The sequence below is a fragment of the Neomonachus schauinslandi genome, chromosome 2 (genome assembly GCF_002201575.2).
Source record: "Neomonachus schauinslandi chromosome 2, ASM220157v2, whole genome shotgun sequence".
NCBI classification, from domain to species: Eukaryota; Metazoa; Chordata; class Mammalia; order Carnivora; family Phocidae; genus Neomonachus; species Neomonachus schauinslandi.
In genome coordinates, this window is record NC_058404.1 from 66,535,922 (window position 1) to 66,548,473 (window position 12,552).

At 35.3% G+C, this 12,552-nt stretch overlaps 1 protein-coding gene across 3 annotated transcripts in view; it reads left to right on the plus strand.

Moving 5' to 3' along the window:
- Nucleotides 1-12,552, plus strand: part of FSTL5 (follistatin like 5) — a 673,395-nt gene that overhangs the window by 605,824 nt on the left and 55,019 nt on the right. For all 3 annotated transcript variants that reach the window (XM_021698885.1, XM_021698886.1, XM_021698887.1), the window contains one exon: nt 10,522-10,629. In XM_021698885.1, coding sequence (XP_021554560.1) covers nt 10,522-10,629 — 108 coding nt within the window. The remainder of the gene's footprint in view (nt 1-10,521; nt 10,630-12,552) is intronic.

A 12,552-nucleotide genomic window follows, 5' to 3' on the forward strand; every position in this document is an offset into this window, starting at 1 on the left:
TATCTATCTATCTATCTATCTATCTATCTATCTATCTATCTATCTATATCTTCACTACCATTTTATCGTATCTTATCTTAGTCCATTAGGGCCACTATAACCAAATAGCAGACTGTGTAGCTTATAAACAACAGAAATTTATTTCTCACAGTTCTGAGTCTGGAAAGTCCAAGATCAAGGTGTCAGCATGTTGTGATCTGATGAGGGTCCTCTTGCTGGTTCATAGCTGGTGCCATCTCACTGTGTCCTCAGACAGTAGAAGGGGTGAGGAATCTCAGAAGGATCTTTCTTTATAAAAGCACTAATTCATTCATGAGGGTTCCATCTTCACGACCTAATCACTTCTCAAAGACCACACTCCCTGATATCATCTTTGAGGGTTAGGATTTCAGAATATGAATTCTGTGGGGAACACAAACACTCAGACCATAGCATTTCATGCACTTGAAACATTTCACTAAATGCTTCATTTAGTGAAAATGAACAAATGATAGACTATAAATTAAGTCACAAGAAATAGTAATGAAAATTATTTCATACCGATTCTCTGATACAATGTTAAGCTATTAATAGCACCAATGTAAATGTAAAATATTAATATCAATATCAAGTAATACTGACAATCATGATTAAATATGTTGAATCCAAATAAGGCTGTATTTTCAGGGAATTTTTCTCCTTAATTAAAAAAAAATCAGCAATAGGTTAATTTAACCAGATAATTTTAGAATTTAGCTGAAGAAAATCAGAATCTGAAGGAAAACAAAGATATGTATATAAAGACACAAAGGAATTAATGTATAAAAGGTAAAACTTAAGTTATTCAAAAAAGACTCCTCAAAAGGAAATTGGGAATTTTTGCAAAAAATAAGGACAAAAGTCATGATTAACACTATTAGAGTTGAGTAAAAGAATATATAACCACAGTTCTAGCAGAGAGTAAAAGAAACTAAGAAAGTATTAAGATAAAAGTCATGGTAGTGGATTTTAAAAACAAAATGGGAAAGAACAAATTAAAGGGAAAATACGTTTATATCATGTAACCCAAATAAGAATAAAAAAGGAATCTTGATTTGAGAGGTCTAAAACAAATCAACAAAAAAATACCCTGTCCTAGATGGGTTTAGAGGGGAAAGCCAACTTGGTGGTTGATTTCCTGCTTTACTCACTCTACGTGCTCTGGGTAAGCCCCTGTATATTTTCAGACTTTCTATTACCAAAGACAAATCTTAAGCTTCTCTCCATGCATCTTGCCCCACATCACCATTTATCACCCTTATTGCCTCACTTCCTACAGCTCCCTTCTATTTGGAGAACAGTGGGAACCAAGAATAATGTACCAGATACATTCCTACTGTAGGAAGAATGTGAGAACTTAAACCTTGGCGCAAAAAGGCAGAGGCAGTAGAATGTCATGGGACTGCTCACGCAGCTCTGGAGAGATGTGTGATGGCATTGAAGATTATCCTTCTGTCAATGAAAAGAAAAGGTTTTGAATTATAGGGGCTAGGGAATACCTCGCTGGAAAGAAGGGAAGTGAGAGAGCAGCTCCTACAATTTGGCCCATTCTGCAACAAGATGTTGGATAGAAAAGCAGAGATCACCATTGTTTATAAAATGAAAATTTCCATACTGGGTACAGTCAGTCTCGTACTCTTTCCGATAGGAATACTAGTTCTTGAAACCTACTGTTGACTGTAAATATCAACCTAAAATTTTAGATCTATACCACAAAAGATTGTCTTTTTAAAAAACTAAAATTTTCTAGGTTTAAATTTGTCTAAGTTTTCACTTTCAAAACCATGTATAATTTCAGTCTGTGAGCTCATTAGATAATAAATTCCATACGTCTACTACCTGCAGGGTGAAAGAACACTGCCATATATTTGTCTTAACATTACCTTAGGGTATGTAAATTATAGTCCTCAGAAGTACATGCTTAAAGGTGAATTATAAATATCCTAGTGGTTCTATTTTCATACTTGAAAATACTTCATTTCTTAAAATTATAAATTCCCTCAAGGTTTTCCCAATTTAAAAACAGCATGATAGATTTTGCAGACTTAGATATTGAACCCTCTGTTTTACAAATTAATAATCCAAGGAGTTCAAGTTTTGAAATTAAAGAAAGAACATTTTGGGCGCCTGGGTGGCTCAGTCGTTAAGCGTCTGCCTTCGGCTCAGGTCATGATCCCGGGGTTCCGGGATCGAGTCCCACATCGGGCTCCCCTGCTCCGTGGGAAGCCTGCTTCTCCCTCTCCCACTCCCCCTGCTTGTGTTCCTGCTCTTGCTGTCTCTCTCTGTCAAATAAATAAAATCTTTAAAAAAAAAAAAAAGAAAGAAAGGAAGAACATTTCTAGCTACTTAAAAGACTACTTTGAAACAACAACAACAACTTTGTGATTTAAAGCTGTATTTATCTCCAAGGACAGAGCACACTCAAAGTCAACTGCCAAGTACGAAGTTAATTTCGTAAAAATTAAGCATCCTTTCTCAACTTGACCACTTTTCTCAACTGAGGCTAGGTTTGAAGTCAGTCTTTTTTTTGCATCCAAGTGAAATTATACTTCCTGATTGTGTGCTGTAGGCGTTTTTTTATTTCTTTTTTTTTAATGTTTCCTTATTTTTTTAAAATTTTATTTATTCATTTGAGACACAGAGATACAGAGAAAGAGAGAGAGAGCATGAGCAGGGAGAGAGGCAGAGGGAGAGGGAGAAGCAGGCTCCCCGCTGACCCAGGAGCCGGATGTGGGGCTCGATCCCAGGACCCTGGTATCATGACCTGAGGCGAAGGCAGACGCTTAACCATCTGAGCCACCCAGGCGCCCCGCGTTTTTTTATTTCTTTCAAACCTGAGTTTATTATACAGAAACAGCTAAGAATATTAACTATAGCAGAAATATAGTTAATCTTCGGGCGCCTGGGTGGCTCAGTCGTTAAGCCTCTGCCTTCAGCTCAGGTCATGATCCCGGTGTCCTGGGATCGAGCCCCGCATCGGGCTTCCTGGTCAGCGGGAAGCTTGCTTCTCCCTCTCCCACCCTGTCTGCTTGTGTTCCCTCTCTTGCTGTGTCTCTCTCTGTGACATAAATAAAATCTTTAAAAAAAAAAAAGAAATTTAGTTAATCTTCTCCCAAACATGATAGAAAATGCCATGGAATTTTCTCTGGTGTGGATACAGAAATGGAACATTGAAGTCCAAAGTCAATCTTGAAAAAAAGAAAAGAGACAAAAAAAAAGAACACTATTCTTACTTAACTTTAATCTTTCAAGCTTTCTTTTTCAATCTAATTAAAGTAGATCCCTAGTGTTTTATACAGACCTTATCTAAGAAATCATATTTCTGACTTTTTCTTTTGCATGCAAATACATGCGGAAGAATACATGCAAAAAATTGTGTGGATTGGTAAATGTGTCTTTAGGATTAAAAATTTAAAAAAAATGGAACAGCTTTATTACATTTTATTATTAAAATGACAAATATTTCCTTGACAACACAAGCTTTTATAAAATTCATGATAAAATATTACCATTAGAGTATATTTGTTTTCAGTGGATGCAACAGTATCATTTTTATCTGCAGCTTAAAAAGTAAAAGGTCACAGTTTTTTAATGGAACCGGTAAGGTTGCTGTTGCTTAACCATCAAATGTGTATTGCCTTTCTTACTGTGGAATTTTTGTCAGAGTGGCAGGCAGGTGATATTTGGCTGTATTAAAGACTGGCTAGTAAACGACTGACCTCATTTTGTCTTCCGTGGAGCAAAATCAGGTTTTGCTTGGATGCCAAAGTGGCTGGTGACACCTCAGGAGTATTCTTAAGTGTCATCAGCAGTCTCCTCTAGCCATTAGCACATTACCTTGAGAATCGACATCATTAGTTTAAATTAGGTTCACTTAATTAGCCAGCTGGTACTCTCCTTGTCAGGCTGATAAACAAGCTGTGCTTCACTGTTCCTTCATGTCAAGACCAAACCCCAAGTTTTGTGTATCTTTGTTGCTATTAACAGTATTTCCCCCCCATAAAATAGGCCATCTTTGTAGAAGCTGAGGCAACTGGTCCATGATCAGGATAGCCTATACTTTAAATTTTTTATATTTGTCTCACCTCCTCAACAAGTACTGATAAATTTGTGGAACACTGAGTATGTTGGGATTATGAAGGAGTTAAGGTTTGTAGATCGACAAAGAGGAAAAAAAAAAAAAACCCTTATAATGTAAGTAAATTATATGCTTAAGCAATGTTTTAAAATATTAAAGAAAAAATATTTTACTGATATCTTTATAAAGCTACAAATAAGACCATTTTTTTATTACATTATATAGTGTATTTTCAACATTTTGATGAAGGACTAGAACAAGTTAATTCAACATGATAATATAACACTCTGAAAATGGTACTTACATGGGAAATTAAGAAATGGATTTTCAGACCTGAATATGTAGATCACTACTATTAATTACTTACAATAACAACACACTGTAATTTGAAAGGTATTTCTGAAAATATTTAAAAGATCAATTCCTTTTTGAAAGTAAGATTGTGGCTTAATTATCTGAATATCACCAGGCCAAGCAAATGCCACTGTGTACAGAAAACCATAGTGTTTATGATATGGGAGAAAAATTTCCGACCTATAGTATCAGAACTTTTAATTTAAACAAAATTTTACGGAATCATTCAATAGATCTAAACTGATTCCCTTTGTTCTGTTATGGCCGGGATTTGAATCACCTGCTACAAATAAATCTCATTTCCTTAGGCTTCTCAAGGCAAAGTCTGAAAACAATTTCCTAGCAAAATAATATCAGTAGTTAAATACAAATTTATGCAAAGTAATAAATGAGCAATCTATATAGGTTAATTCTGAGGTGGGAGATGAATCTATATGGAATGTTTTCTTACAATCACATATTCTTGAATGTTATTATTCAACTTATATCATTTCTTCTTGATAAATGGCTGGTAGGTGCAGGAAAAAAACAAAACAAAACAAAAACCTATAGACACCGGTGGTCTCCAAAGTGGAATGAAAGATGCTGAGTTGTGATAAGGGAATACTAGGGTGTCATTTATATGTCTTTTTATCTTTAAAAATCATATTATATTTTATAAATATTTAATATATGGGCCAATGTGGGAAGCTTATAGTCACCTGTATGTTGAATAGTGATGTAATGTACACAGTGGACAGGAGGGCACCTAGACGAAAGTGGCAGTTTTACAATAAGAAGGGATCAATATTGGTACTTTAGTTCACTTTTATCTTTACAAAGGAGATAACAATACTGCACACCTCAACACAAAAGTTGCTGTGAAGATTAAATTAAAATAATTTGTATTTGGAAAACATTAAAAAAACTCCTCTGTTCATAATAAGTATGATACAGAGTGTAATTGTCTTTCTTAAATAAAATAATAATGATGATTTTAATAATAATAAGTTTTGGAACACTGTTTAATTTTGCAATTTGTTTTTCCTAATGATGTAGATTTAGAGTCCCATTAATTGTATGTTGAATGTTGCTATTTACAAGGGATTGTTCTAAGTGCATAGGTTATATTATTGACTTAAACAAACAGAAAAAAAGCTGCTTTCTTGGAACCTAGAATCCGTTGGATGAAGATGGACAATGAAAAATAGGAATACTAAAAATGCAAATTATATGATATGTGGTCAGGCAGTAAGTGCTTTGGAAAAGGTAAAATTGTGGTGTAAGACCAGGTGGGATTGGGAAAGCTAAGGGTGAGGGGATGTGCACCAAGCGAAGGCTGGTTACAGTATTAAGCAGGGTGATCAGACTGGCCTCACTGAGAAGGTGAGTTCTGAGCAGCGAACGTGTTGAGGAAGCAGACACTGGACTATCTAGGGGAAGACCATTCAGGGGTAAAGCCCTCCGAAAGCCCTCCAAAAGGTGTGTGGCTGGCATACTGGATGAACAGCAGGAGGCCCAGAGCACTCCACCAGAGTAGTAGGTGAAGGGGTCAGAGAAAGAAGATGGAGAGGGCAGGTCAGCTAGGGCCTGGTAGTCATTCAAAGGACTTCTGGCTTTACTGTGAGGGAAATGAGAAAACACTGTAGTGCTTTGAGCAGATTAGTATTATGATCTGTCTAATGCTTACAAAAAAAAAAAAATCATCCTAACAAATCTGTTGAGAAAGGTGGTGAGTATATATAAAGGTAGAAGTTAGAAACCATGTGATGGATTCGAGAGGATAGAGGCTCTGTTCTTGGTGGGTATCAGGGGAGGTTCTGCCGAGGGCAGTATTTAGAAGTCGGAGAGAATCCTGTTTCCTGAGAATGTGAGGCATGGGAGAAAGAGGGCAGTCAAGGATAAGAGAATCTTTACAATCCCTTTCATAAAATGTGGAGAAACATTTAAACTGTTTTGTAACACAGAGGCTTACAGGTTTAATTGTGGCAAGAAAAATAATATTTTAAGTATCAAATATAGTGTCTTTCTCTTTTTCAAAAGCTAATGGTCTAAACTTACTCATCATTTAAAGTAATTTCCACAGTATACTAGCAGGCATTTTGTGAAATCCAATAACATACAATTTATTCCTTTCAAAAGTTGACAATGTAAGTAGGAAAATATCTGGGTTTTTTTGGCTAAAAATTGGGTATGGCAAGATTATCCTGAAGATGGTTGTTTGGAAATATTTCTGTCTTTTTAGATGATCTTTTTGCTGAAAACCATGTAAATGTCCCCTCTGTAAAATGTGTTATATCTGCACTTGAAAAGCTGTAAACAGATTTTTTTTTTCCCTAAGAGTTAAACATTTTCCAAATAAAGTATGTCAGATGTTTTTTTCTTCATTTTGATCTGCATATCTTTTTCAGTTCTGGTGAGCTATTATAACCAAACACCAAAATATATTGAATTTAATATTAAGCCTTTGAAATGCTGAGAGACAAAAATGTTCAAATATTTTGGAGACCACTGAGCAGATATGTTTCAAAATCTGAAGCTCTTTTGAAAATTAGTATTTTTCTCTTTCAAATACGTATATCTTAATTGTTTGAAAGCAGTTATTCATGGACTGCTTTTTGACATCTCCTGGAACATATTCTCATAAATTAACTTTAAAAAATATGCTCTGTCTTCCCATTTATAAAAATATTCATACTTAAAGGCTCAATAAAAGCATCACCTCTCACCCTTATCCTTTAACGTGCTTTGTACCTCTTCCTCTGCACTTTCAGGGCATTTGGTCCTTATTTTTACTTTGTGATAGGCATCTAGTTATTTTAAGTTCTTTCACCCTCTCGCCTATAATTCTTTAAGGACAAAGACTGTGTTTATTTACTTTCTGTTCTAAGTCTCAGATTCTTCATTTGCTAAATAAGGGTACTGGGTACTTTATCTCTAGCTTTAAAACACTATGATGCTAATTGTCATGAAAATACCTCTAGTTCAATTAGCTTTTCTGACAGTAATAGTAGTATTTCCATGGCATACCACAGAAAAGCTTAGTAACTTCCCAAGGTATTATTACTATTCTTTTCACTTAAGTGAGGACACTAAAATGTGCAGTCGGCTTCAGAATGCCTGCTCATAAGCATGGTGTATACTGCTTCTCACTGATGCTCGTCTAGGTCTGTACTGCTTATACAGATGATACTGTGTATATTTGGGCCCGTGGATTTCCTTACACCCTCCAAAAGAGAAAAAGCCCAAAGAATGTTTCTTATACATGAGGCAACAATAGGAGGGCAACATATCCACACATTGTCAGAAATTAAACTATCAGGGGCGCCTGGGTGGCTCAGTCGTTAAGCGCCTGCCTTCGGCTCAGGTCATGATTCCAGGGTCCTGGGATCGAGCCCCGCATCGGGCTCCCTGCTCGGCGGGAAGCCTGCTTCTCCCTCTCCCACTCCCCCTGCTTGTGTTCCCTCTCTCGCTGTGTCTCTCTCTGTCAAATAAATAAATAAAATCTTTAAAAAAAAAAAAAAGAAATTAAACTATCAGCTAGGAAGGATGATGGTTCATGTTCAGGGAGGCTGTACATTCGGGATAAACAGACTATCAAATCCCAGCTCTGCTGATCACCTGCTGGATGATTACTGGTAAGACTGAGTCTCCATTTCTTGTCTGTTTTATGTAGATATTAACGCATGGCCTGTGGTATGCCCCTTAGGAAAGGGATCAGTGGAAGAAAAGAACTGAAGAGCTGGCAAGCTGGAAGTTTTCATTTAAATTGTTCTTTAATATTTAAAGTTATTTAAAGATCTTTGCTCTTTGTGTAACTGTCTCTTAACAATTGAATAACAATGAGGTCTTTGTTACTATTGCTTTTGGGTTGAACTATTTTATCTTTAACATCTTAAAGACATAAAGATTATTTCCTTTTAAGCTGCATACAAAATAGGGTAACTGTTATAATCACACACAGATCAAGTTTTACATATAAAGGGGAAAATATGAAAAATCAAAGGAATTTTATTACTTTGTTATTAGTGTAATGATTAATGATGGCACTTTTGCTATATACATATTGAAATTATCGTTGAGTACATGAAGAATTTAAATGAAACATCTGGCATTCACTGGATTGCAATTAACAAAATACCAGACTATTTCTTAAGCAATAAAGCTATTTAATTATCCCAAATAACCTCATCTAGAGACAGTTACTCTAGGTTTGTGCAGCAACTCAAGGTTGTTATGGAGAATTCAGTCTTCTTTCATTTTTCTCCTGCCAAACCTTCAAGGTGTTGTGTGGCTTTTCCTTCTTAAGCTTATTGTTTCATGGCCTCAAAATGACTTTGGAAATTAAGGCTTAATGTTCTTTTTTTTTTTTTTTTTTTAAGATTTTATTTATTTGACAGAGAGAGAGAGATAGCGAGAGCAGGAACACAAGCAGGGGGAGTGGGAGAAGGAGAAGCAGGCTTCCTGCTGAGCAGGGAGCTCGATGCAGGGCTTGATCCCAGGACCCTGGGATCATGACCTGATCCGAAGGCAGACACTTAATGACTAAGCCACCCAGGCGCCCCAAGGCTTAATGTTCTTATATGATAGCATTCCAAGCAGGAACAAAGTGTGGTGCAATATCATTCTCAAAAATCGTTCAGCGTATTAATCCTTACCACGTATAAATGAGACTAGGTCATGTGACCACAGGAGCCTCTAGAGAGGCTGGGAAACTTGACATTTGTCAAAGCCGGATAGGCTTAAATCTGTGATGCTCACCAAGTGGGCTACTTTCCCTGAGAACATTGTTGGCCACCTGATCCCAAATCAACATAATGGTTCTGTGAGCCAGGAAGAAAGTCATGAGGGGGGCAGAAATCGGAGGGGGAGACAAACCATGAGAGACTATGGACTCTGAAAAACAAACTGAGGGTTCGGGGGGGGGGGATGGGTTAACCTGGGTGATGGGTATTAAGGAGGGCACATTCTGCATGGAGCTCTGGGTGTTATATGCAAACAATGAATCATGGAACACTACATCAAAAACTAATGATGTAATGTATGGTGATTAACATAACATAATAATAATAAAATAAGTAAATAATTAAAAAAAAGTCATGAGGACACTAATATAGAAATGTTTAAGTAGGCCTTTTCAGAAATCAAATAATTCAGTAATCCAAGAATATTGAGAATTTTAAATAGATAAAATTCAGGGCAAGGTTTTAGAAAATAAATATATTAGTAAGACTAAATTGCCAACATGTAAGCTAAAATATGAATCTTCACAAGTTCAACCACAACTGTAGTATATCCTATACTAGTATAGGACTTGGGAAATTCTCTAAGGATATTCAACAGAGCTTTGGAAAGAAATGCTTTCAATATTGAATAAAGATTGTTTTATTGAATACAATTTGTTTTATGTTATAAAATTAGAAAAATATACATAAGGAACTACTACAGGAAATTACTTGAAAAAGGTATTAGCTTGAAATTAAGGTGAGTGAAATAACTTCCGGGCAGCAATTTGTTTTCTGGAAGTTTAGTTTTAAGTAAATGCTAAATATTATAAATATTGGCACAAAAACACATTTACCATATCAAGGATGGTTAAAAAATGCTTTTACTTCTTTTGGTGATTTTAGATTTCTCGTTAAGGAAACTAAATTAGGTAATCTGTCATTAAGGTTACCATGGTCTATCATATGTAGGCATTTTGGCATTATAGACAGCCAAATCCCATGCCCAACATTAGAATGAAAAAAACCTAATAGTATAAACATAGTTCTTACCTGTGTTCAACAATTGAATAAAATACACGTATTAATCATTTATATATCCTAAGTTTCTAAATAGCTTCTCCATGACACCCAATTTGCATAGGTAATGAAGGAACATAAGACTATATAAAATTGTACAAGAACATGCTTGGGTAAAGTATCATATTCCCAAATTAAACAAATAAAGGTTTAGAAAAATCAGAAAATTGGCAACATAAATTTTTAATCTGACATCTAAACTCTTGTGTTCTCTCATAATTTCTGGCATAGTTTTAAACTAATATTTCAGTCTGAAAACATTTTTTTTTCAACTCCCATTTATTACAGGCAGTAAGCACAGACCCTGTACCAGTTAAATTACACTACGACAAATCACATGATCAGGTCTGGGTGTTGAGCTGGGGTACCGCGGAAAAGACTTCTCCAACACTGCAGGTAAGCACATTTCGGTATATTTGAGAAAACAGTGATATTTAAACCTTTAGATATCTCATTGGATATTTATAACTATGTAAGAGTGATCTTTTTCCATCTGAGGACTATACTTTAATCACATCTAGATCTGCACAGAAAAGGGGGAACAAGTTAAAACTCAAGTACTTGTTTGGATGGAAAATAATGCAGGTTATACTTATCAAAGGTTAGATTTTTATGAAAAATGAAAAATCAGTGATGACAAAACCAATGCCATTAGGGAAAAACAGTCATAATCTACCTTTCAACAATTACCTGCCTCCCGTCAGTTTTCATGAGAATTTTCTTGCTTCAATCTCTCTTTTCAAAATGGGGCGTGTGAGCTAGAGACCAAGAGAGTTGGACAGTGTCAAGGCAGATCTCCATTTTTCTCCAAAACAGATAGTATGTTCTTATCTCAGCGCAGGCTCATTTCTAATTGAGGAATAAGTGGTATAGTCTTTGTGGAATTTGCTTATGTTTTAAAGTTGTTTATATAGATCTTGACAGATAGAGGAAAAAAATATATTTTAACAATATCTCTCTGGCACAGTTTCAATTGTTGGAGTTAAAAGTTTAACAGAAAACTGAGAGGGAATGAGAAGGAATATTTGGCCCTGAAAATGTGTTTTATCTATGTCTCAAACTACCTCATGATAATAACACTGCCATGAACATTCCTCTCCTTACAAATCATTAATCTTGGCCAGTTTCCAGTAAGTCGATTGAGTGCCATGTTTTTAATTTTAATCAGTTGTCACTGTCAATACTTTAAATATTTCTAAAGGATTTTTAGTTTTGCAATATTTAACTTACAAAAGGCAGGTCTATTGAAATGAAATCTTTTAAAGGAACTATTAGAATGACGTTTCCTTTTATATTTCATTGGAAATACGTGTCATTTGAAACATTACCATATAATAGTATTCCAGTTATCTATTGTGGCAAATCAAATCACCCCAAAATTTGATGTGTTAAACAGAATTAAAGAATGACTTACTACCCATAGTTCTGTGGTTTGGCAATCTGGACAGTTTATGGGCCTGATGGGGGAACACTCAGAAGGCTGCACTCCTCTGATTGCAGAAGCTGGATGGTTCAAAATAGCCTCACCCCCACGTCTGTTATGTATTAGTGGTGAATACCTGGGTGGCTTGTGTCTCCGGCACGTGCCTGCTCATCCTTTAGACTGGCATCTCAGCATGGTGGTTCCAGGGTATAAGGCGGTGGGAGTTGCGAGGCTAATTAAGATCTAGGCACTAGAATTCACACTAAATCACTCCCACCACAACTTCTTGATCAAAGCAAGTCACACTGCCTGCCTAGATTCAAGAGGGTGAAATAACAGAGCTCATCTTTTGCTGGAAAGAGTACAGTCTTCATTGTGGACAGTTGTTTGACCTGTCACAATATGGTAATATTGTCTAGTTAGTTGATATTTTGTACTTAAATCTTGACAAGATAAGAACAGGTCAATATGTATGATTTTTTTTAAATCACTCTTATGAATTATTTTTAATTCTATTACCTTTTAAATAAAATAAAACAGCTTATAAAAGTTAAAAAAATATATTTTTTTTCTTTTAAAGTTGTATGAATTTTCAATATATTGTGTTCTTGGAACTGAATCTTTCCCTTCCCTTTTGGTACCTGCTACTTTTATAGATTAATAACTTTCTCGGTGTTGCAAACTTTCCATAAAGCACAATTAGGCACACTCCTTTAATATCATACAGAAAGGGTAAAATAGTCTTTGAAAAAGGGTTAAGTTAATTCCTACACATTATTCAGCCATTTAAAAATGGGTTCTTTTTCTCTGAATGTCCAGTAAAAAAATATGCTTTTAAGATTTAATGAATTTTTTTTTTTTTTTTTTTTTTAAAAATTTTTTTTTTTTATTTGAGA